Genomic DNA, 22,958 nt, shown 5'->3' on the forward strand with positions numbered 1-22,958 from the left:
CTGAAGCCTCCCAGCAGCACTAGCTGGGAATGGTCTCAGCAAGGCCAACAAGGGGAAGAGGGCAGCCCTCAGCTGAACTAACGCTCGGTTGGATCAGTCCAACTGTCCTGTATCTCAAGGCTGAGCAACCTCTGTACCCCTCTCCCTTCAGTCCAATACCCATGTGGTGTGAGGTCTCGGCCCTTGCCTGACTTAGCAACAGGCTGACGAGCTGTAAAAGCGCATCCGGCATTGGCATGTACATGAGGAGCCTGTGTCCTAGCCCAGTGACCAGCAACACTGCCCCCTAAGGGGCTCCACTCAGTGACACAGGTCTACATGAAGTGGGCAGGCTTGCTTGGCCTTTCTCCCTTCACAAAGCAAGAAACGATGGGTGCAGGACGCAGACACTGCATTTCATTGCTAGTTCTCAGTGAACCTCCGTACCAGGGTGAAGCCATAACCAGTCAGCTGTAGATTCCATTCATTACGTCAGGAGGAACCTTCTACTCTGTGCATCTTGTCAACACACCAAGCAAAAGTCTCCCTACTATGACCTGAACATGCCCTCTTGGAGGGTCACACAAGTACAGACAGACACGCATGTGCTCATACACACCTGCACGGAATAATGCAAAAGTCTGTGTGCTCACATAAAGCCAGCCTAGAGTCCAGTACTTATACACATAAAAGCAGGAAAATATCAGCGAGAGTGGACTCTGCTGAGGAGATGCTGGGGACACACTGGCAGAACCAGACTCAAATGCCTCAGGGAAAAACCAGGCCCCAGACATGCTCCTGCTAATGTACAGGGACTGCACAGGGAGGGAAAGAGGCCAATGAGCCCAGAAAAATTTTCCCAACAGCATTGTGAGTGTTGCTATAGCGTCCAACACACCCAGCAGAAGCCCACCTGCATGCAACAAGGAGCAACCACCAGAGAGAGGTGGGAGGAGCAAGAGAAAAGTGCGCGGCATGTCCTCATACATGGGAGTCCTTGCGCATGTGGACGAGAAGCAGGAGAGCGGTGCCTATTTCCTGACAGCTTTGCCACAAACAAGCCCACAGGAATGACCCAGGTGCACATCACCTGCCCGCACAGGGTGCCACCAACACTTGAGCTGAGTCTTCTGCCTGCAATGATGTCTTTCTGTCCTGGAAATTCAACAGACTCTCATTCTGGAAATTACAGAAGCCTTCCTATGGGGAAGCACGTGGCATCAGCCAGGAAATGAAAAGGCAGCAGTGCAGGAAGCCAGGACACAGCCCATGCCATTAGCTGAGACACTCTGCATTTGACGTGAACTTGTCAGAAAATTATTACTTCCCCAAAGGCTGCCTCTGGGCCTGAGGCAGTGCAGGACTACTATAAAAGGCAGCCCAACTCTTGGCTCTCTCATTCACTTCCCTTGCCTCCTTCTTGTTGGGAATCAGGTGAGTCTGAGGCCTCTTCTCGTCCTCCTCTAAGACCAATTCTTTCCTTGATATCTGGCTCAGCTGACAGGGGCTGTCCTAGCCCAGGGCTGGTTGCTGATTCTCATGGGAAAGGGAAAGGGAGAGAAGGTTTTCCCCTGAGAGAGCCTGGGGCTTAGCTGTTGTTGTTCCTGGGGCTTTCAGCTGGACAGCCTGTGGTGGGCAAGTAGGGGCCTTGGCTTCCCCAAGGTTGGGTGCAGTGCTGCTGCTCATGTGTTTCTGTTTTCTGCTTCCCCCTGCCCTCTCTCACAGGTGCCCCTCCAGCCCAGAGACATGTCCTGCTGCACCCCGTGCCTGCCATGCCAGCCCTGCGGCCCGACCCCGCTGGCCAACAGCTGCAATGAGCCCTGTGTCAGGCAGTGCCAGAGCTCCAATGTCGTCATCCAGCCCTCCGCCGTGGTGGTGACCCTGCCCGGACCCATCCTCAGCTCCTTCCCACAGAACACCGTTGTGGGATCCTCCACCTCCGCCGCTGTTGGCAGCATCCTCAGCTGTGATGGAGTGCCCATCTCTTCTGGAGGCTTTGACCTCTCCTGCATTACCAGCCGCTACTGTGGCAACAGATGTCGACCCTGCTAAAGCTGCTGGCAGCTTCCTCGGGCAAGAACCTCCAAGACCTCAGAACATGGTGCTCGACAGAAGATAGAGCTTTGGGGCATTGGATTTAGAGATTCGGGCCAATCTTTCCTGCTTCCACTCTTCTCTCTCTCTTTGCCTTGCTGTCACTGTCTCCCAGCACCAGCTTGGCGGGGACATGTTGGCCTCCCTCCCTCTGCAGGGCAGGCGGATGGACACCCTGCTGAAGCTCCACCGCATCTCAGTGGTTGCCCCTGGTGCTCCCTATGAGCCACCTCCTTTTCTTTTTCAGACTCATTAAAGTCGTGCTGCATCCAAACCTGGGACTCTGACTCCTCCTCTCTTCTGTGGCAGGTCTTCCAGTCTGCTCAGGAAAAAAGTGATTGTTTGGAGAGGATTAGGTTAGGCGTAAAAGAAGACTCTCCCTTAGTCCCAGAGGAAAAAGAGGATAGGACTCAGTGCACTGGGTTGCCTGGTGTGCCCCGTGTCTTGGACCTGAGGAAGACATTCCTGGCTACTCCACAGACAATGGCCATCAGTCAGCCTTGCTGCATCTGTTCCCAGATGGGCCTGGAGCACTGGGCCCTGGAGCAGGTTCTGTCAATGGGGAGCCCAACAACTGCTGTCCTGGAGTGAGGAGCCCATGGCTGTGGAAGGCCAAGGGATGGGGTCAGCAGCCCCTCTGGCTCTTGGGGAAGGGATGTCCTCTAGGCCTGGATGGAGCTGTGCTGCGGGAGGAGTCTCAAGCAGACAATGGCTCCAAAGGGTGGCAGAAGTGGGGATATGGAGACAATAATACCTGGGGACAGCCCACAGCCTCATCTCCCCCTCTCCTTCCTTTCCATTGCCTCATCTCGGGTCCATGGCCACCACCCACAGGAGCACAGGTAAATGGTGTAGGTACCTCATATAGTCCCTGAGCGCCTGGCAGGGCCCAACTGCTCTCCAGATCTGCAGGGCTGAGGCACTTCACCAGCTGGTACTGGTATCAGCCACACAATGGAGTCACCACTCCTTGTGAATCCAACAGCCCCATGGGCCACTGCAGCTCCAGGAGAGTACCCAGTGCCCAGACACCCATGGCTGCTCTCTGGTCCTTGGTCTCCTCCAAGCCTGGGGCAGCTTGCCTGGGCTTCTCAGGCTCCACCACTGCCAGACTCACTACCAACTCCAGAAAGGCTCTGTGCAAGAGCTGTTGCCCCCTCCATTCCCACTGGGACATTGTGGTGACAGTGGGACCCTTTTCTGTGCTCAGCAGCTTCTCTCATCTCTCTCTGCTGGACCATTCTCAGCCCTCTTGCTTTGCCTGGTATTCTTGGGCACCAGCTGGACCAAAATACTTTGCATATCACAGGCCTTGGCCAGATGGGCTCAAATCAATGGCTCAGGCACACAGTCCCCCCCAAACCATGTGAAGTTTCACTCACACTTCTCCTCCAGCCTATGGTTTTGGGGCTGAGGCACCATCTTTCTTCGTCTCACTGGGCACTGGGCACCTTCTTGCTGTGCCCAGAAATCAAGGCGTCACCTGCTCCTTGATAAGACCTGCCATCCCAGCACTGGAGTCAGTTGCCAGCACCCAGGCATCTCCAGGTCCTGCTCACTGTGTGCGTGACGCTCACAGGTATCCCCACAGGTCGAGAATCGGTCGCGCCCCAGGGACACCAAGGTACAGGACAGGTACCAACCCAAGCGTAGCACAAATGCTGGGGATGACCTTGCCCATACCAAGCTGCCCAGGCTCCCCAAGTGCTCTGAGCTCTGATCACACCACCACTGCTCCTCACATGCAGGCCAGGGCCTTCCCAGCACTGCAGTTCTTGGCTGATGGAGATTGGTCACTGCCCCTTATCTGCTCCATGTGGCTTCTTGTGGTGAGTGAGCCTCTTTCCTCTTTGCAGCTGCTCTTAAAGCAGCGGACGACTGTGATGCGGTCCCCCTGAGCCTTCTGTTCTTCAGGGAGAAAAGACTGAACTCCGTCAGTCTTTCCTCACAGGACAGGTTCTCCAATCCTTTGGTCCTCTTTGACACACACAAGGTGGTGGCAGTAGGCAGCAGATCAGGATCAACAGAGGCCGAGTCAGAGGACTTGCATCACAGCAGTGGCAGCCCCCACCTCCAACACATCAGTGACCAGGTCTTCCTAGGTGATTCAGCCTTGGATTCTAATCCATCTGATCATCCCAGAGCAAGCACAATCTTCCTAGACAAATCTCAAACAGATGTGCCGGACAAGAGGCGGAAGAGCCATATCAACCAAGTTTCTCCTGGGCAGCTTGCAGAAATATACACCTCACGCTCAACAATATTTGCAGACAGCTGCACAGTCAGTCAACCTAACCTCAGAAGCACAACAAAGTGCGACATTACCAATAGTCTACCATGAAAAGGACAGAGATTCAGAGAGAGGATTGGATCTTTCTGAGGAAAAATCTCATCCTCTCCCACAGGAAGAAGTTCCGATGGCTACTACAGGCGTGGCGCTGATCACAAGCGCATCACCTGGTTGGTTCAGACCCGTTTCAGTGCTTCCCGGTTGAAGATGCAATTTGGTGTACTTGGAAAGGCTTATAGTCTATGTAGAGATTTATATACACCCTAGTAGCTGTAAGGAGAAAGTCCTAGGAGCTAGAACGCTGGCTTCTAAAGCAGGGAACATAGAATCACAGAATGGTAAAGTTTGGAAGGGACCTCTGGGGATCATCTAGTCCAATCCACATGTCAAAGCAGGTTCAACTAGAGCAGGCTGCACAGGACATCGTCCAGGAGGCGTTTGAATATCTTCAGAGAAGGAGAATCCACGACACCTCTGGGCAGTTTTTTCCAGTGCTCCATCACCCTCAAATTAAGCAAGTTCTTCCTCGTGTTCAGGTGGAACTTTCTATGCATCAGTCTGTGCTTGTTGCCCCTTGTCCTGTCACTGGGCACCCCGGAAAAGAGTATGGCCACATCCTCTTGATACCCACCCTTAAGATATTTCTAAGCATTTGTGAGATCCCCTCTCAGTCTTCTTCAGGCTAAACAAGCCCAGCTCCCTCAGTATTTTCTCATAAGAAAGATGCTCCCGTGCCCTAACCATTTTTGTAGACCTCTGCTGGACTCTCTCTACTAGGTCTAGTTTTCATGGAGATGTTTTGCTTGAGGAGCTCCCTCTGTGCCTGTTCATAATACCAGATAGCAGGAGGAGAAGCCCAGCTCCCACTGGAATGTATAATGTCCTCAGTGACACATTAGGGCAATGATCCAGTGGGATGTTGTTGCTTAGCCCCAGCTGGCAACAAAGAACCATGCAGTCGCTCTATCGCTCGTCTTCTGGTGGGGTGGGGAGGAGACCGGCAAGAAAAAGGCAAAACTTGTGGGCTGGCGTAAAGACACTTTAACAGAACAGCAAAGAAAGAGAACGGTCACAACAATAATACTGATAAAAAGAATATAGAAAGCAAGAAACACACAGTGCAATTTTCTCACCGCCCAATGGCCAGCTAGCTCCGAGCAGTGATTACCTTCCCCTGGCAGCGATTGCCCTCCCCTCCTAGCTTCTTGTGAAAACTAACCCTATCGCAGCTGAAGCTGGGGCAGTGGTGTACATGACACACCTGCTGACACAAGGCTGAGTTCTGTGCTCTCTTGCCACAGAGAACAAGGGAACGATGGGCCATGGATGCCCCATGCAAGCATCTGCCTCAGTTGAGCTTTTCGTTGTCTGCATTTATTTTGGTTCATTGCCACACCAATAGATAGGAGAAGAAAAGCTACAGCATCCCTTTACATCAACTGCTATGGCTGAAGTTCAAGAGCGAAAAAACACAATGGGATTAGTTTTAAGGTGTCTCCCTCTCGAGACAAGACAACCCCAGCTGCTGCCAGAGAGGATGAATGTGCCTGCAGTTACTAATAGTGGTCAAGAGGAACAGATTGTTGGCAGGTAAATGAAATGGCTCATGTGGCTGAAGCCTCCCAGCAGCACTAGCTGGGAATGGTCTCAGCAAGGCCAACAAGGGGAAGAGGGCAGCCCTCAGCTGAACTAACACTCGGTTGGATCAGTCCAACTGTCCTGTATCTCAAGGCTGAGCAACCTCTATACCCCTCTCCCTTCAGTGCAATACCCATGTGGTGTGAGGTCTCGGCCCTTGCCTGACTTAGCAACAGGCTGACGAGCTGTAAAAGCGCATCTGGCATTGGCATGTACATGAGGAGCCTGTGTCCTAGCCCAGTGACCAGCAACACTGCCCCCTAAGGGGCTCCACTCAGTGACACAGGTCTACATGAAGTGGGCAGGCTTGCTTGGCCTTTCTCCCTTCACAAAGCAAGAAACGATGGGTGCAGGAGGCAGACACTGCATTTCATTGCTAGTTCTCAGTGAATCTCCGTACCAGGGTGAAGCCATAACCAGTCAGCTGTAGATTCCATTCATTACGTCAGGAGGAACCTTCTACTCTGGGTATCTTGTCAACACACCAAGCAAAAGTCTCCCTACTATGACCTGAACACGCCCTCTTGGAGGGTCACACAAGTACAGACAGACACACATGTGCTCATACACACCTGCACGGAATAATGCAAAAGTCTGTGTGCTCACATAAAGCCAGCCTAGAGTCCAGCACTAACGCACATAAAAGCAGGAAAATATCAGCGAGAGTGGACTCTGCTGAGGAGATACTGGGGACACACTGGCAGAACCAGACTCAAATGCCTCAGTGAAAACCAGGCCCCAGACATGCTCCTGCTAATGTACAGGGACTGCACAGGGAGGGAAAGAGGCCAATGAGCCCAGAAAAATTTTCCCAACAGCATTGTGAGTGTTGCAATAGCGTCCAACACACCCAGCAGAAGCCCACCTGCATGCAGCAAGGAGCAACCACCAGAGAGAAGTGGGAGGAGCAAGAGAAAAGGGTGTGGCATGTCCTCATACATGGGAGTCCTTAGGCATGTGGACGAGAAGCAGGAGAGCGGTGCCTATTTCCTGACAGCTTTGCCACAAACAAGCCCACAGGAATGACCCAGGTGCACATCACCTGCCCGCACAGGGTGCCACCAGCACTTGAGCTGAGTCTTCTGCCTGCAATGATGTCTTTCTGTCCTGGAAATTCAACAGACTCTCATTCTGGAAATTACAGAAGCCTTCCTATGGGGAAGCACGTGGCATCAGCCAGGAAATGAAAAGGCAGCAGTGCAGGAAGCCAGGACACAGCCCATGCCATTAGCTGAGACACTCGGCATTTGACGTGAACTTGTCAGAAAATTATTACTTCCCCAAAGGCTGCCTCTGGGCCTGAGGCAGTGCAGGACTACTACAAAAGGCAGCCCAACTCTTGGCTCTCTCATTCACTTCCCTTGCCTCCTTCTTGTTGGGAATCAGGTGAGTCTGAGGCCTCTTCTCGTCCTCCTCTAAGACCAATTCTTTCCTTGATATCTGGCTCAGCTGACAGGGGCTGTCCTAGCCCAGGGCTGGTTGCTGATTCTCACGGGAGAGGGAAAGGGAGAGAAGGTCTTCCCCTAAGAGAGCCTGGGGCTTAGCTGTTGTTGTTCCTGGGGCTTTCAGCTGGACAGCCTGTGGTGGGCAAGTAGGGGCCTTGGCTTCCCCAAGGTTGGGTGCAGTGCTGCTGCTCATGTGTTTCTGTTTTCTGCTTCCCCCTGCCCTCTCTCACAGGTGCCCCTCCAGCCCCAGAACATGTCCTGCTGCACCCCGTGCCTGCCATGCCAGCCCTGCGGCCCGACCCCGCTGGCCAACAGCTGCAATGAGCCCTGTGTCAGGCAGTGCCAGAGCTCCAATGTCGTCATCCAGCCCTCCGCCGTGGTGGTGACCCTGCCCGGACCCATCCTCAGCTCCTTCCCACAGAACACCGTTGTGGGATCCTCCACCTCCGCCGCTGTTGGCAGCATCCTCAGCTGTGATGGAGTGCCCATCTCTTCTGGAGGCTTTGACCTCTCCTGCATTACCAGCCGCTACTGTGGCAGCAGATGTCGACCCTGCTAAAGCTGCTGGCAGCTTCCTCGGGCAAGAACCTCCAAGACCTCAGAACATGGTGCTCGACAGAAGATAGAGCTTTGGGGCATTGGATTTAGAGATTCGGGCCAATTTTTCCTGCTTCCACTCTTCTCTCTCTCTTTGCCTTGCTGTCACTGTCTCCCAGCACCAGCTTGGCGGGGACATGTTGGCCTCCCTCCCTCTGCAGGGCAGGCAGATGGACACCCTGCTGAAGCTCCACCGCATCTCAGTGGCTGTCCCTGGTGCTCCCTATGAGCCACCTCCTTTTCTTTTTCAGACTCATTAAAGTCGTGCTGCATCCAAACCTGGGACTCTGACTCCTCCTCTCTTCTGTGGCAGGTCTTCCAGTCTGCTCAGGAAAAAAGTGATTGTTTGGAGAGGAGTAGGTTAGGCGTAAAAGAAGACTCTCCCTTAGTCCCAGAGGAAAAAGAGGGTAGGACTCAGTGCACTGGGTTGCCTGTTGTGCCCCGTGTCTTGGACCTGAGGAAGACATTCCTGGCTACTCCACAGACAATGGCCATCAGTCAGCCTTGCTGCATCTGTTCCCAGATGGGCCTGGAGCACTGGGCCCTGGAGCAGGTTCTGTCAATGGGGAGCCCAACAACTGCTGTCCTGGAGTGAGGAGCCCATGGCTGTGGGAGGCCAAGGGATGGGGTCAGCAGCCCCTCTGGCTCTTGGGGAAGGCATGTCCTCTAGGCCTGGATGGAGCTGTGCTGCGGGAGGAGTCTCAAGCAGACAATGGCTCCAAAGGGTGGCAGAAGTGGGGATATGGAGACAATAATACCTGGGGACAGCCCACAGCCTCATCTCCCCCTCTCCTTCCTTTCCATTGCCTCATCTCGGGTCCATGGCCACCACCCACAGGAGCACGGGTAAATGTTGTAGGTACCTCATATAGTCCCTGAGCGCCTGGCAGGGCCCAACTGCTCTCCAGATCTGCAGGGCTGAGGCACTTCACCAGCTGGTACTGGTATCAGCCACACAATGGAGTCACCACTCCTTGTGAATCCAACAGCCCCATGGGCCACTGCAGCTCCAGGAGAGTACCCAGTGCCCAGACACCCACGGCTGCTCTCTGGTCCTTGGTCTCCTCCAAGCCTGGGGCAGCTTGCCTGGGCTTCTCAGGCTCCACCACTGCCAGACTCACTACCAACTCCAGAAAGGCTCTGTGCAAGAGCTGTTGCCCCCTCCATTCCCACTGGGACATTGTGGTGACAGTGGGACCCTTTTCTGTGCTCAGCAGCTTCTCTCATCTCTCTCTGCTGGACCATTCTCAGCCCTCTTGCTTTGCCTGGTATTCTTGGGCACCAGCTGGACCAAAACACTTTGCATATCACAGGCCTTGGCCAGCTGGGCTCAAATCAATGGCTCAGGCACACAGTCCCCCCCAAACCATGTGAAGTTTCACTCACACCTCTCCTCCAGCCTATGGTTTTGGGGCTGAGGCACCATCTTTCTTCGTCTCACTGGGCACTGGGCACCTTCTTGCTGTGCCCAGAAATCAAGGCGTCACCTGCTCCTTGATAAGACCTGCCGTCCCAGCACTGGAGTCAGTTCCCAGCACCCAGGCATCTCCGGGTCCTCCTCACTGTGTGCGTGACGCTCACAGGTATCCCCACAGGTCGAGAATCGGTCGCGCCCCAGGGACACCAAGGTACAGGACAGGTACCAACCCAAGCGTAGCACAAATGCTGGGGATGACCTTGCCCATACCAAGCTGCCCAGGCTCCCCAAGTGCTCTGAGCTCTGATCACACCACCACTGCTCCTCACATGCAGGCCAGGGCCTTCCCAGCACTGCAGTCCTTGGCTGATGGAGATTGGTCACTGCCCCTTATCTGCTCCATGTGGCTTCTTGTGGTGAGTGAGCCTCTTTCCTCTTTGCAGCTGCTCTTAAAGCAGCGGACGACTGTGATGCGGTCCCCCTGAGCCTTCTGTTCTTCAGGGAGAAAAGACTGAACTCTGTCAGTCTTTCCTCACAGGACAGGTTCTCCAATCCTTTGGTCCTCTTTGACACACACAAGGTGGTGGCAGTAGGCAGCAGATCAGGATCAACAGAGGCCGAGTCAGAGGACTTGCATCCCAGCAGTGGCAGCCCCCACCTCCAACACATCAGTGACCAGGTCTTCCTAGGTGATTCAGCCTTGGATTCTAATCCATCTGATCATCCCAGAGCAAGCACAATCTTCCTAGACAAATCTCAAACAGATGTGCCGGACAAGAGGCGGAAGAGCCATATCAACCAAGTTTCTCCTGGGCAGCTTGCAGAAATATACACCTCACGCTCAACAATATTTACAGAGAGCTGCACAGTCAGTCAACCTAATCTCAGAAGCACAACAAAGTGCGACATTACCAATAGTCTACCATGAAAAGGACAGAGATTCAGAGAGAGGATTGGATCTTTCTGAGGAAAAATCTCATCCTCTCCCACAGGAAGAAGTTCCGATGGCTACTACAGGCGTGGCGCTGATCACAAGCGCATCACCTGGTTGGTTCAGACCTGTTTCAGTGCTTCCCAGTTGAAGATGCAATTTGGTGTACTTGGAAAGGCTTATAGTCTATGTAGAGATTTATATACACCCTAGTAGCTGTAAGGAGAAAGTCCTAGGAGCTAGAACGCTGGCTTCTAAAGCAGGGATCATAGAATCACAGAATGGTAGGGTTTGGAAGGGACCTCTGGGGATCATCTAGTCCAATCCACATGTCAAAGCAGGTTCAACTAGAGCAGGCTGCACAGGACATCGTCCAGGAGGGGTTTGAATATCTCCAGAGAAGGAGAATCCACGACACCTCTGGGCAGTTTTTTCCAGTGCTCCATCACCCTCAAATTAAGCAAGTTCTTCCTCGTGTTCAGGTGGAACTTTCTATGCATCAGTCTGTGCTTGTTGCCCCTTGTCCTGTCACTGGGCACCCCGGAAAAGAGTATGGCCACATCCTCTTGATACCCACCCTTAAGATATTTCTAAGCATTTGTGAGATCCCCTCTCAGTCTTCTTCAGGCTAAACAAGCCCAGCTCCCTCAGTATTTTCTCATAAGAAAGATGCTCCCGTGCCCTAACCACTTTTGTAGACCTCCGCTGGACTCTCTCTACTAGGTCTAGTTTTCATGGAGATGTTTTGCTTGAGGAGCTCCCTCTGTGCCTGTTCATAATACCAGATAGCAGGAGGAGAAGCCCAGCTCCCACTGGAATGTATAATGTCCTCAGTGACACATTAGGGCAATGATCCAGTGGGATGTTGTTGCTTAGCCCCAGCTGGCAACAAAGAACCATGCAGTCGCTCTATCGCTCCTCTTCCTGGTGGGGTGGGGAGGAGACCAGCAAGAAAAAGGCAAAACTTGTGGGCTGGCGCAAAGACACTTTAACAGAACAGCAAAGAAAGAGAACGGTCACAACAATAATACTGATAAAAAGAATATAGAAAGCAAGAAACACACAGTGCAATTTTCTCACCGCCCAATGCCCAGCTAGCTCCGAGCAGTGATTACCCTCCCCTGGCAGCGATTGCCCTCCCCTCCTAGCTTCTTGTGAAAACTGACCCTATCGCAGCTGAAGCTGGGGCAGTGGTGTACATGACACACCTGCTGACACAAGGCTGAGTTCTGTGCTCTCTTGCCACAGAGAACAAGGGAACGATGGGCCATGCATGCCCCATGCAAGGATCTGCCTCAGTTGAGCTTTTCGTTGTCTGCATTTATTTTGGTTCATTGCCACACCAATAGATAGGAGAAGAAAAGCTACAGCATCCCTTTACATCAACTGCTATGGCTGAAGTTCAAGAGCGAAAAAACACAATGGGATTAGTTTTAAGGTGTCTCCCTCTCGAGACAAGACAACCCCAGCTGCTGCCAGAGAGGATGAATGTGCCTGCAGTTACTAATAGTGGTCAAGAGGAACAGATTGTTGGCAGGTAAATGAAATGGCTCATGTGGCTGAAGCCTCCCAGCAGCACTAGCTGGGAATGGTCTCAGCAAGGCCAACAAGGGGAAGAGGGCAGCCCTCAGCTGAACTAACGCTCGGTTGGATCAGTCCAACTGTCCTGTATCTCAAGGCTGAGCAACCTCTGTACCCCTCTCCCTTCAGTCCAATACCCATGTGGTGTGAGGTCTCGGCCCTTGCCTGACTTAGCAACAGGCTGACGAGCTGTAAAAGCGCATCCGGCATTGGCATGTACATGAGGAGCCTGTGTCCTAGCCCAGTGACCAGCAACACTGCCCCCTAAGGGGCTCCACTCAGTGACACAGGTCTACATGAAGTGGGCAGGCTTGCTTGGCCTTTCTCCCTTCACAAAGCAAGAAACGATGGGTGCAGGACGCAGACACTGCATTTCATTGCTAGTTCTCAGTGAACCTCCGTACCAGGGTGAAGCCATAACCAGTCAGCTGTAGATTCCATTCATTACGTCAGGAGGAACCTTCTACTCTGTGCATCTTGTCAACACACCAAGCAAAAGTCTCCCTACTATGACCTGAACATGCCCTCTTGGAGGGTCACACAAGTACAGACAGACACGCATGTGCTCATACACACCTGCACGGAATAATGCAAAAGTCTGTGTGCTCACATAAAGCCAGCCTAGAGTCCAGTACTTATACACATAAAAGCAGGAAAATATCAGCGAGAGTGGACTCTGCTGAGGAGATGCTGGGGACACACTGGCAGAACCAGACTCAAATGCCTCAGGGAAAAACCAGGCCCCAGACATGCTCCTGCTAATGTACAGGGACTGCACAGGGAGGGAAAGAGGCCAATGAGCCCAGAAAAATTTTCCCAACAGCATTGTGAGTGTTGCTATAGCGTCCAACACACCCAGCAGAAGCCCACCTGCATGCAACAAGGAGCAACCACCAGAGAGAGGTGGGAGGAGCAAGAGAAAAGTGCGCGGCATGTCCTCATACATGGGAGTCCTTGCGCATGTGGACGAGAAGCAGGAGAGCGGTGCCTATTTCCTGACAGCTTTGCCACAAACAAGCCCACAGGAATGACCCAGGTGCACATCACCTGCCCGCACAGGGTGCCACCAACACTTGAGCTGAGTCTTCTGCCTGCAATGATGTCTTTCTGTCCTGGAAATTCAACAGACTCTCATTCTGGAAATTACAGAAGCCTTCCTATGGGGAAGCACGTGGCATCAGCCAGGAAATGAAAAGGCAGCAGTGCAGGAAGCCAGGACACAGCCCATGCCATTAGCTGAGACACTCTGCATTTGACGTGAACTTGTCAGAAAATTATTACTTCCCCAAAGGCTGCCTCTGGGCCTGAGGCAGTGCAGGACTACTATAAAAGGCAGCCCAACTCTTGGCTCTCTCATTCACTTCCCTTGCCTCCTTCTTGTTGGGAATCAGGTGAGTCTGAGGCCTCTTCTCGTCCTCCTCTAAGACCAATTCTTTCCTTGATATCTGGCTCAGCTGACAGGGGCTGTCCTAGCCCAGGGCTGGTTGCTGATTCTCATGGGAAAGGGAAAGGGAGAGAAGGTTTTCCCCTGAGAGAGCCTGGGGCTTAGCTGTTGTTGTTCCTGGGGCTTTCAGCTGGACAGCCTGTGGTGGGCAAGTAGGGGCCTTGGCTTCCCCAAGGTTGGGTGCAGTGCTGCTGCTCATGTGTTTCTGTTTTCTGCTTCCCCCTGCCCTCTCTCACAGGTGCCCCTCCAGCCCAGAGACATGTCCTGCTGCACCCCGTGCCTGCCATGCCAGCCCTGCGGCCCGACCCCGCTGGCCAACAGCTGCAATGAGCCCTGTGTCAGGCAGTGCCAGAGCTCCAATGTCGTCATCCAGCCCTCCGCCGTGGTGGTGACCCTGCCCGGACCCATCCTCAGCTCCTTCCCACAGAACACCGTTGTGGGATCCTCCACCTCCGCCGCTGTTGGCAGCATCCTCAGCTGTGATGGAGTGCCCATCTCTTCTGGAGGCTTTGACCTCTCCTGCATTACCAGCCGCTACTGTGGCAACAGATGTCGACCCTGCTAAAGCTGCTGGCAGCTTCCTCGGGCAAGAACCTCCAAGACCTCAGAACATGGTGCTCGACAGAAGATAGAGCTTTGGGGCATTGGATTTAGAGATTCGGGCCAATCTTTCCTGCTTCCACTCTTCTCTCTCTCTTTGCCTTGCTGTCACTGTCTCCCAGCACCAGCTTGGCGGGGACATGTTGGCCTCCCTCCCTCTGCAGGGCAGGCGGATGGACACCCTGCTGAAGCTCCACCGCATCTCAGTGGTTGCCCCTGGTGCTCCCTATGAGCCACCTCCTTTTCTTTTTCAGACTCATTAAAGTCGTGCTGCATCCAAACCTGGGACTCTGACTCCTCCTCTCTTCTGTGGCAGGTCTTCCAGTCTGCTCAGGAAAAAAGTGATTGTTTGGAGAGGATTAGGTTAGGCGTAAAAGAAGACTCTCCCTTAGTCCCAGAGGAAAAAGAGGATAGGACTCAGTGCACTGGGTTGCCTGGTGTGCCCCGTGTCTTGGACCTGAGGAAGACATTCCTGGCTACTCCACAGACAATGGCCATCAGTCAGCCTTGCTGCATCTGTTCCCAGATGGGCCTGGAGCACTGGGCCCTGGAGCAGGTTCTGTCAATGGGGAGCCCAACAACTGCTGTCCTGGAGTGAGGAGCCCATGGCTGTGGGAGGCCAAGGGATGGGGTCAGCAGCCCCTCTGGCTCTTGGGGAAGGCATGTCCTCTAGGCCTGGATGGAGCTGTGCTGCGGGAGGAGTCTCAAGCAGACAATGGCTCCAAAGGGTGGCAGAAGTGGGGATATGGAGACAATAATACCTGGGGACAGCCCACAGCCTCATCTCCCCCTCTCCTTCCTTTCCATTGCCTCATCTCGGGTCCATGGCCACCACCCACAGGAGCACGGGTAAATGTTGTAGGTACCTCATATAGTCCCTGAGCGCCTGGCAGGGCCCAACTGCTCTCCAGATCTGCAGGGCTGAGGCACTTCACCAGCTGGTACTGGTATCAGCCACACAATGGAGTCACCACTCCTTGTGAATCCAACAGCCCCATGGGCCACTGCAGCTCCAGGAGAGTACCCAGTGCCCAGACACCCACGGCTGCTCTCTGGTCCTTGGTCTCCTCCAAGCCTGGGGCAGCTTGCCTGGGCTTCTCAGGCTCCACCACTGCCAGACTCACTACCAACTCCAGAAAGGCTCTGTGCAAGAGCTGTTGCCCCCTCCATTCCCACTGGGACATTGTGGTGACAGTGGGACCCTTTTCTGTGCTCAGCAGCTTCTCTCATCTCTCTCTGCTGGACCATTCTCAGCCCTCTTGCTTTGCCTGGTATTCTTGGGCACCAGCTGGACCAAAACACTTTGCATATCACAGGCCTTGGCCAGCTGGGCTCAAATCAATGGCTCAGGCACACAGTCCCCCCCAAACCATGTGAAGTTTCACTCACACCTCTCCTCCAGCCTATGGTTTTGGGGCTGAGGCACCATCTTTCTTCGTCTCACTGGGCACTGGGCACCTTCTTGCTGTGCCCAGAAATCAAGGCGTCACCTGCTCCTTGATAAGACCTGCCGTCCCAGCACTGGAGTCAGTTCCCAGCACCCAGGCATCTCCGGGTCCTCCTCACTGTGTGCGTGACGCTCACAGGTATCCCCACAGGTCGAGAATCGGTCGCGCCCCAGGGACACCAAGGTACAGGACAGGTACCAACCCAAGCGTAGCACAAATGCTGGGGATGACCTTGCCCATACCAAGCTGCCCAGGCTCCCCAAGTGCTCTGAGCTCTGATCACACCACCACTGCTCCTCACATGCAGGCCAGGGCCTTCCCAGCACTGCAGTCCTTGGCTGATGGAGATTGGTCACTGCCCCTTATCTGCTCCATGTGGCTTCTTGTGGTGAGTGAGCCTCTTTCCTCTTTGCAGCTGCTCTTAAAGCAGCGGACGACTGTGATGCGGTCCCCCTGAGCCTTCTGTTCTTCAGGGAGAAAAGACTGAACTCTGTCAGTCTTTCCTCACAGGACAGGTTCTCCAATCCTTTGGTCCTCTTTGACACACACAAGGTGGTGGCAGTAGGCAGCAGATCAGGATCAACAGAGGCCGAGTCAGAGGACTTGCATCCCAGCAGTGGCAGCCCCCACCTCCAACACATCAGTGACCAGGTCTTCCTAGGTGATTCAGCCTTGGATTCTAATCCATCTGATCATCCCAGAGCAAGCACAATCTTCCTAGACAAATCTCAAACAGATGTGCCGGACAAGAGGCGGAAGAGCCATATCAACCAAGTTTCTCCTGGGCAGCTTGCAGAAATATACACCTCACGCTCAACAATATTTGCAGACAGCTGCACAGTCAGTCAACCTAATCTCAGAAGCACAACAAAGTGCGACATTACCAATAGTCTACCATGAAAAGGACAGAGATTCAGAGAGAGGATTGGACCTTTCTGAGGAAAAATCTCATCCTCTCCCACAGGAAGAAGTTCCGATGGCTACTACAGGCGTGGCGCTGATCACAAGCGCATCACCTGGTTGGTTCAGACCCGTTTCAGTGCTTCCCAGTTGAAGATGCAATTTGGTGTACTTGGAAAAGCTTATAGTCTATGTAGAGATTTATATACACCCTAGTAGCTGTAAGGAGAAAGTCCTAGGAGCTAGAACGCTGGCTTCTAAAGCAGGGAACATAGAATCACAGAATGGTAAAGTTTGGAAGGGACCTCTGGGGATCATCTAGTCCAATCCACATGTCAAAGCAGGTTCAACTAGAGCAGGCTGCACAGGACATCGTCCAGGAGGCGTTTGAATATCTTCAGAGAAGGAGAATCCACGACACCTCTGGGCAGTTTTTTCCAGTGCTCCATCACCCTCAAATTAAGCAAGTTCTTCCTCGTGTTCAGGTGGAACTTTCTATGCATCAGTCTGTGCTTGTTGCCCCTTGTCCTGTCACTGGGCACCCCGGAAAAGAGTATGGCCACATCCTCTTGATACCCACCCTTAAGATATTTCTAAGCATTTGTGAGATCCCCTCTCAGTCTTCTTCAGGCTAAACAAGCCCAGCTCCCTCAGTATTTTCTCATAAGAAAGATGCTCCCGTGCCCTAACCATTTTTGTAGACCTCTGCTGGACTCTCTCTACTAGGTCTAGTTTTCATGGAGATGTTTTGCTTGAGGAGCTCCCTCTGTGCCTGTTCATAATACCAGATAGCAGGAGGAGAAGCCCAGCTCCCACTGGAATGTATAATGTCCTCAGTGACACATTAGGGCAATGATCCAGTGGGATGTTGTTGCTTAGCCCCAGCTGGCAACAAAGAACCATGCAGTCGCTCTATCGCTCCTCTTCTGGTGGGGTGGGGAGGAGACCGGCAAGAAAAAGGCAAAACTTGTGGGCTGGCGTAAAGACACTTTAACAGAACAGCAAAGAAAGAGAACGGTCACAACAATAATACTGATAAAAAGAATATAGAAAGCAAGAAACACACAGTGCAATTTTCTCACCGCCCAATGGCCAGCTAGCTCCGAGCAGTGATTACCTTCCCCTGGCAGCGATTGCCCTCCCCTCCTAGCTTCTTGTGAAAACTAACCCTATCGCAGCTGAAGCTGGGGCAGTGGTGTACATGACACACCTGCTGACACAAGGCTGAGTTCTGTGCTCTCTTGCCACAGAGAACAAGGGAACGATGGGCCATGGATGCCCCATGCAAGCATCTGCCTCAGTTGAGCTTTTCGTTGTCTGCATTTATTTTGGTTCATTGCCACACCAATAGATAGGAGAAGAAAAGCTACAGCATCCCTTTACATCAACTGCTATGGCTGAAGTTCAAGAGCGAAAAAACACAATGGGATTAGTTTTAAGGTGTCTCCCTCTCGAGACAAGACAACCCCAGCTGCTGCCAGAGAGGATGAATGTGCCTGCAGTTACTAATAGTGGTCAAGAGGAACAGATTGTTGGCAGGTAAATGAAATGGCTCATGTGGCTGAAGCCTCCCAGCAGCACTAGCTGGGAATGGTCTCAGCAAGGCCAACAAGGGGAAGAGGGCAGCCCTCAGCTGAACTAACACTCGGTTGAATCAGTCCAACTGTCCTGTATCTCAAGGCTGAGCAACCTCTGCACCCCTCTCCCTTTAGTCCAATACCCATGTGGTGTGAGGTCTCGGCCCTTGCCTGACTTAGCAACAGGCTGAAGAGCTGTAAAAGTGCATCTGGCATTGGCATGTACATGAGGAGCCTGCGTCCTAGCCCAGTGACCAGTAACACTACCCCCTAAGGGGCTCCACTCAGTGACACAGGTCTACATGAAGTGGGCAGGCTTGCTTGGCCTTTCTCCCTTCACAAAGCAAGAAACGATGGGTGCAGGAGGCAGACACTGCATTTCATTGCTAGTTCTCAGTGAACCTCCGTACCACGGTGAAGCCATAACCAGTCAGCTGTAGATTCCATTCATTACGTCTGGAGGAACCTTCTACTCTGGGTATCTTGTCAACACACCAAGGAAAAGTCTCCCTACTATGACCTGAACATGCCCTCATGGAGGGTCACACAAGTACAGACAGACACACATGTGCTCATACACACCTGCACGGAATAATGCAAAAGTCTGTGTGCTCACATAAAGCCAGCCTAGAGTCCAGCACTTATACACATAAAAGCAGGAAAATATCAGCGAGAGTGGACTCTGCTGAGGAGATGCTGGGGACACACTGGCAGAACCAGACTCAAATGCCTCAGGGAAAAACCAGGCCCCAGACATGCTCCTGCTAATGTACAGGGACTGCACAGGGAGGGAAAGAGGCCAATGAGCCCAGAAAAATTTTCCGAACAGCATTGTGAGTGTTGCTATAGGGTCCAACACACCCAGCAGAAGCCCACCTGCATGCAACAAGGAGCAACCACCAGAGAGAGGTGGGTGGAACAAGAGAAAAGGGTGTGGCATGTCCTCATACATGGGAGTCCTTGGGCTTGTGGACGAGAAGCAGGAGAGCGGTGTCTATTTCCTGACAGCTTTGCCACAAACAAGCCCACAGGAATGACCCAGGTGCACATCACCTGCCTGCACAGGGTGCCACCAGCACTTGAGCTGAGTCTTCTGCCTGCAATGATGTCTTTCTGTCCTGGAAATTCAACAGACTCTCATTCTGGAAATTACAGAAGCCTTCCTATGGGGAAGCACGTGGCATCAGCCAGGAAATGAAAAGGCAGCAGTGCAGGAAGCCAGGACACAGCCCATGCCATTAGCTGAGACACTCTGCATTTGACGTGAACTTGTCAGAAAATTATTACTTCCCCAAAGGCTGCCTCTGGGCCTGAGGCAGTGCAGGACTACTACAAAAGGCAGCCCAACTCTTGGCTCTCTCATTCACTTCCCTTGCCTCCTTCTTGTTGGGAATCAGGTGAGTCTGAGGCCTCTTCTCGTCCTCCTCTAAGACCAATTCTTTCCTTGATATCTGGCTCAGCTGACAGGGGCTGTCCTAGCCCAGGGCTGGTTGCTGATTCTCATGGGAGAGGGAAAGGGAGAGAAGGTTTTCCCCTAAGAGAGCCTGGGGCTTAGCTGTTTTTGTTCCTGGGGCTTTCAGCTGGACAGCCTGTGGTGGGCAAGTAGGGGCCTTGGCTTCCCCAAGGTTGGGTGCAGTGCTGCTGCTCATGTGTTTCTGTTTTCTGCTTCCCCCTGCCCTCTCTCACAGGTGCCCCTCCAGCCCAGATACATGTCCTGCTGCACCCCGTGCCTGCCATGCCGGCCCTGCGGCCCGACCCCGCTGGCCAACAGCTGCAATGAGCCCTGTGTCAGGCAGTGCCAGAGCTCCAATGTCGTCATCCAGCCCTCCGCCGTGGTGGTGACCCTGCCCGGACCCATCCTCAGCTCCTTCCCACAGAACACCGTTGTGGGATCCTCCACCTCCGCCGCTGTTGGCAGCATCCTCAGCTGTGATGGAGTGCCCATCTCTTCTGGAGGCTTTGACCTCTCCTGCATTACCAGCCGCTACTGTGGCAGCAGATGTCGACCCTGCTAAAGCTGCTGGCAGCTTCCTCGGGCAAGAACCTCCAAGACCTCAGAACATGGTGCTCGACAGAAGATAGAGCTTTGGGGCATTGGATTTAGAGATTCGGGCCAATCTTTCCTGCTTCCACTCTTCTCTCTCTCTTTGCCTTGCTGTCACTGTCTCCCAGCACCAGCTTGGCAGGGACATGTTGGCTTCCCTCCCTCTGCAGGGCAGGCAGATGGACACCCTGCTGAAGCTCCACCACATCTCAGTGGCTGTCCCTGGTGCTCCCTATGAGCCACCTCCTTTTCTTTTTCAGACTCATTAAAGTCGTGCTGCATCCAAACCTGGGACTCTGACTCCTCCTCTCTTCTGTGGCAGGTCTTCCAGTCTGCTCAGGAAAAAAGTGATTGTTTGGAGAGGATTAGGTTAGGCGTAAAAGAAGACTCTCCCTTAGTCCCAGAGGAAAAAGAGGGTAGGACTCAGTGCACTGGGTTGCCTGTTGTGCCCCGTGTCTTGGACCTGAGGAAGACATTCCTGGCTACTCCACAGACAATGGCCATCAGTCAGCCTTGCTGCATCTGTTCCCAGATGGGCCTGGAGCACTGGGCCCTGGAGCAGGTTCTGTCAATGGGGAGCCCAACAACTGCTGTCCTGGAGTGAGGAGCCCATGGCTGTGGGAGGCCAAGGGATGGGGTCAGCAGCCCCTCTGGCTCTTGGGGAAGGGATGTCCTCTAGGCCTGGATGGAGCTGTGCTGCGGGAGGAGTCTCAAGCAGACAATGGCTCCAAAGGGTGGCAGAAGTGGGGATATGGAGACAATAATACCTGGGGACAGCCCACAGCCTCATCTCCCCCTCCTTCCTTTCCATTGCCTCATCTCGGGTCCATGGCCACCACCCACAGGAGCACGGGTAAATGGTGTAGGTACCTCATATAGTCCCTGAGCGCCTGGCAGGGCCCAACTGCTCTCCAGATCTGCAGGGCTGAGGCAATTCACCAGCTGGTACTGGTATCAGCCACACAATGGAGTCACCACTCCTTGTGAATCCAACAGCCCCATGGGCCACTGCAGCTCCAGGAGAGTACCCAGTGCCCAGACACCCACGGCTGCTCTCTGGTCCTTGGTCTCCTCCAAGCCTGGGGCAGCTTGCCTGGGCTTCTCAGGCTCCACCACTGCCAGACTCACTACCAACTCCAGAAAGGCTCTGTGCAAGAGCTGTTGCCCCCTCCATTCCCACTGGGACATTGTGGTGACAGTGGGACCCTTTTCTGTGCTCAGCAGCTTCTCTCATCTCTCTCTGCTGGACCATTCTCAGCCCTCTTGCTTTGCCTGGTATTCTTGGGCACCAGCTGGACCAAAACACTTTGCATATCACAGGCCTTGGCCAGCTGGGCTCAAATCAATGGCTCAGGCACACAGTCCCCCCCAAACCATGTGAAGTTTCACTCACACCTCTCCTCCAGCCTATGGTTTTGGGGCTGAGGCACCATCTTTCTTCGTCTCACTGGGCACTGGGCACCTTCTTGCTGTGCCCAGAAATCAAGGCGTCACCTGCTCCTTGATAAGACCTGCCGTCCCAGCACTGGAGTCAGTTCCCAGCACCCAGGCATCTCCAGGTCCTCCTCACTGTGTGCGTGACGCTCACAGGTATCCCCACAGGTCGAGAATCGGTCGCGCCCCAGGGACACCAAGGTACAGGACAGGTACCAACCCAAGCGTAGCACAAATGCTGGGGATGACCTTGCCCATACCAAGCTGCCCAGGCTCCCCAAGTGCTCTGAGCTCTGATCACACCACCACTGCTCCTCACATGCAGGCCAGGGCCTTCCCAGCACTGCAGTCCTTGGCTGATGGAGATTGGTCACTGCCCCTTATCTGCTCCATGTGGCTTCTTGTGGTGAGTGAGCCTCTTTCCTCTTTGCAGCTGCTCTTAAAGCAGCGGACGACTGTGATGCGGCCCCCCTGAGCCTTCTGTTCTTCAGGGAGAAAAGACTGAACTCCGTCAGTCTTTCCTCACAGGACAGGTTCTCCAATCCTTTGGTCCTCTTTGACACACACAAGGTGGTGGCAGTAGGCAGCAGATCAGGATCAACAGAGGCCGAGTCAGAGGACTTGCATCCCAGCAGTGGCAGCCCCCACCTCCAACACATCAGTGACCAGGTCTTCCTAGGTGATTCAGCCTTGGATTCTAATCCATCTGGTCATCCCAGAGCAAGCACAATCTTCCTAGACAAATCTCAAACAGATGTGCCGGACAAGAGGCGGAAGAGCCATATCAACCAAGTTTCTCCTGGGCAGCTTGCAGAAATATACACCTCACGCTCAACAATATTTGCAGACAGCTGCACAGTCAGTCAACCTAACCTCAGAAGCCTGGACATGCCTCTTCTCTGACCACTTGCTAGTAGTTCTCTGGAAACACGGTTGTGAAGTCCTGCTGGGAGAGGGAGCAGGGCTGATCCTTCACTCTGTGCCTCTGAAGCCTCTGACCATGGGCTTTGAACAGTTGTGTCAGCTACTCGAGCCACACAGAGTTTCCCAGTGCATGGCAGGAGCCCACAGTCTCTTCACAGAAGCCTTCTTGCAGCCCTCATGAATGTCAGGCTGTGAGCCCCTGAGGGCAGCTTAGCAAACCTATTTCTGCTTCAGACGAGGCAGGAACCTGGCATCCTTTGAGGCTGTGCTCAGTGTGTCCAGCCCAAGCTTTGATGTTGTCTCCTGGGAATCAAATCCAAAGGTTCTAAATACCGTAAAACATCTCAACACTGAGCCACTGTGGGAGTGCTTGAATGTGCCCATGACCTTGACAACCCCTTCTCCTGACTCCGTGGGATGACACTGCAATGCCAGCAGAAACATTTTGGAAGCTCCGTGAAATCATGTAGCTGGACGATGCGGTTTTAAACTATCTGAGCTTTTGCATACGAAAGAATTGTGAAACCTCTTCTGCCTGTTCATTTCTAAAGGAAAGGTTTGCATTAGCAAATCAGCACTGCAGTTCCTGTGTTGACAGAGCAGAGGAAAGCACCT

The 22,958-nt window shown here is 53.4% G+C and overlaps 5 protein-coding genes and 2 pseudogenes across 5 annotated transcripts in view; all 7 read left to right on the plus strand.

The window, feature by feature from the left end:
* The first annotated feature begins 1,725 nt into the window (after positions 1-1,725).
* LOC142364215 (feather keratin Cos1-1/Cos1-3/Cos2-1-like) lies at positions 1,726-2,031 on the plus strand. The gene has a single exon (XM_075443412.1). The coding sequence runs from the start codon at positions 1,726-1,728 to the stop codon at positions 2,029-2,031; it is 306 nt and encodes a 101-aa protein (XP_075299527.1).
* A 175-nt stretch (positions 2,032-2,206) lies between these two features.
* On the plus strand, positions 2,207-4,736 carry LOC142364272 (cyclin-Y-like protein 1). Its single transcript, XM_075443580.1, is given in 8 exon segments — positions 2,207-2,285; positions 2,321-2,382; positions 3,653-3,697; positions 3,930-3,953; positions 4,025-4,389; positions 4,391-4,485; positions 4,488-4,575; positions 4,577-4,736. Coding segments are annotated over 8 exon segments (918 nt in total).
* A 4,128-nt stretch (positions 4,737-8,864) lies between these two features.
* On the plus strand, positions 8,865-11,617 carry LOC142364273 (cyclin-Y-like protein 1-B). The gene is given in 8 exon segments (XM_075443581.1): positions 8,865-8,889; positions 9,627-9,671; positions 9,904-9,935; positions 9,999-10,363; positions 10,365-10,459; positions 10,462-10,549; positions 10,551-10,675; positions 11,568-11,617. Coding segments are annotated over 8 exon segments (825 nt in total).
* A 1,382-nt stretch (positions 11,618-12,999) lies between these two features.
* Positions 13,000-13,981, plus strand: LOC142364274 (feather keratin Cos2-2-like; annotated as a pseudogene).
* Positions 13,982-14,156: 175 nt separating this feature from the next.
* On the plus strand, positions 14,157-16,686 carry LOC142364275 (cyclin-Y-like protein 1-B). Its single transcript, XM_075443582.1, is given in 8 exon segments — positions 14,157-14,235; positions 14,271-14,332; positions 15,603-15,647; positions 15,880-15,903; positions 15,975-16,339; positions 16,341-16,435; positions 16,438-16,525; positions 16,527-16,686. Coding segments are annotated over 8 exon segments (918 nt in total).
* A 2,193-nt stretch (positions 16,687-18,879) lies between these two features.
* LOC142364276 (feather keratin Cos2-2-like) lies at positions 18,880-19,956 on the plus strand (annotated as a pseudogene).
* An 857-nt stretch (positions 19,957-20,813) lies between these two features.
* LOC142364277 (cyclin-Y-like protein 1-B) overlaps positions 20,814-22,958 on the plus strand; it is a 57,668-nt gene continuing 55,523 nt past the window's right edge. Inside the window, 4 exon segments of the mRNA XM_075443583.1 lie at positions 20,814-20,838; positions 21,576-21,631; positions 21,853-21,876; positions 21,948-22,299. Of these exon segments, the coding sequence (XP_075299698.1) occupies positions 20,814-20,838; positions 21,576-21,631; positions 21,853-21,876; positions 21,948-22,299 (457 nt within the window).

This window comes from Opisthocomus hoazin, chromosome 26, assembly GCF_030867145.1.
Source record: "Opisthocomus hoazin isolate bOpiHoa1 chromosome 26, bOpiHoa1.hap1, whole genome shotgun sequence".
NCBI classification, from domain to species: Eukaryota; Metazoa; Chordata; class Aves; order Opisthocomiformes; family Opisthocomidae; genus Opisthocomus; species Opisthocomus hoazin.

What these genes read in the sequence shown, in the direction of transcription:
- LOC142364215 (XM_075443412.1), top strand. Translation starts at nt 1,726, where the DNA reads ATGTCCTGCTGCACCCCGTGCCTGCCATGCCAGCCCTGCGGCCCGACC.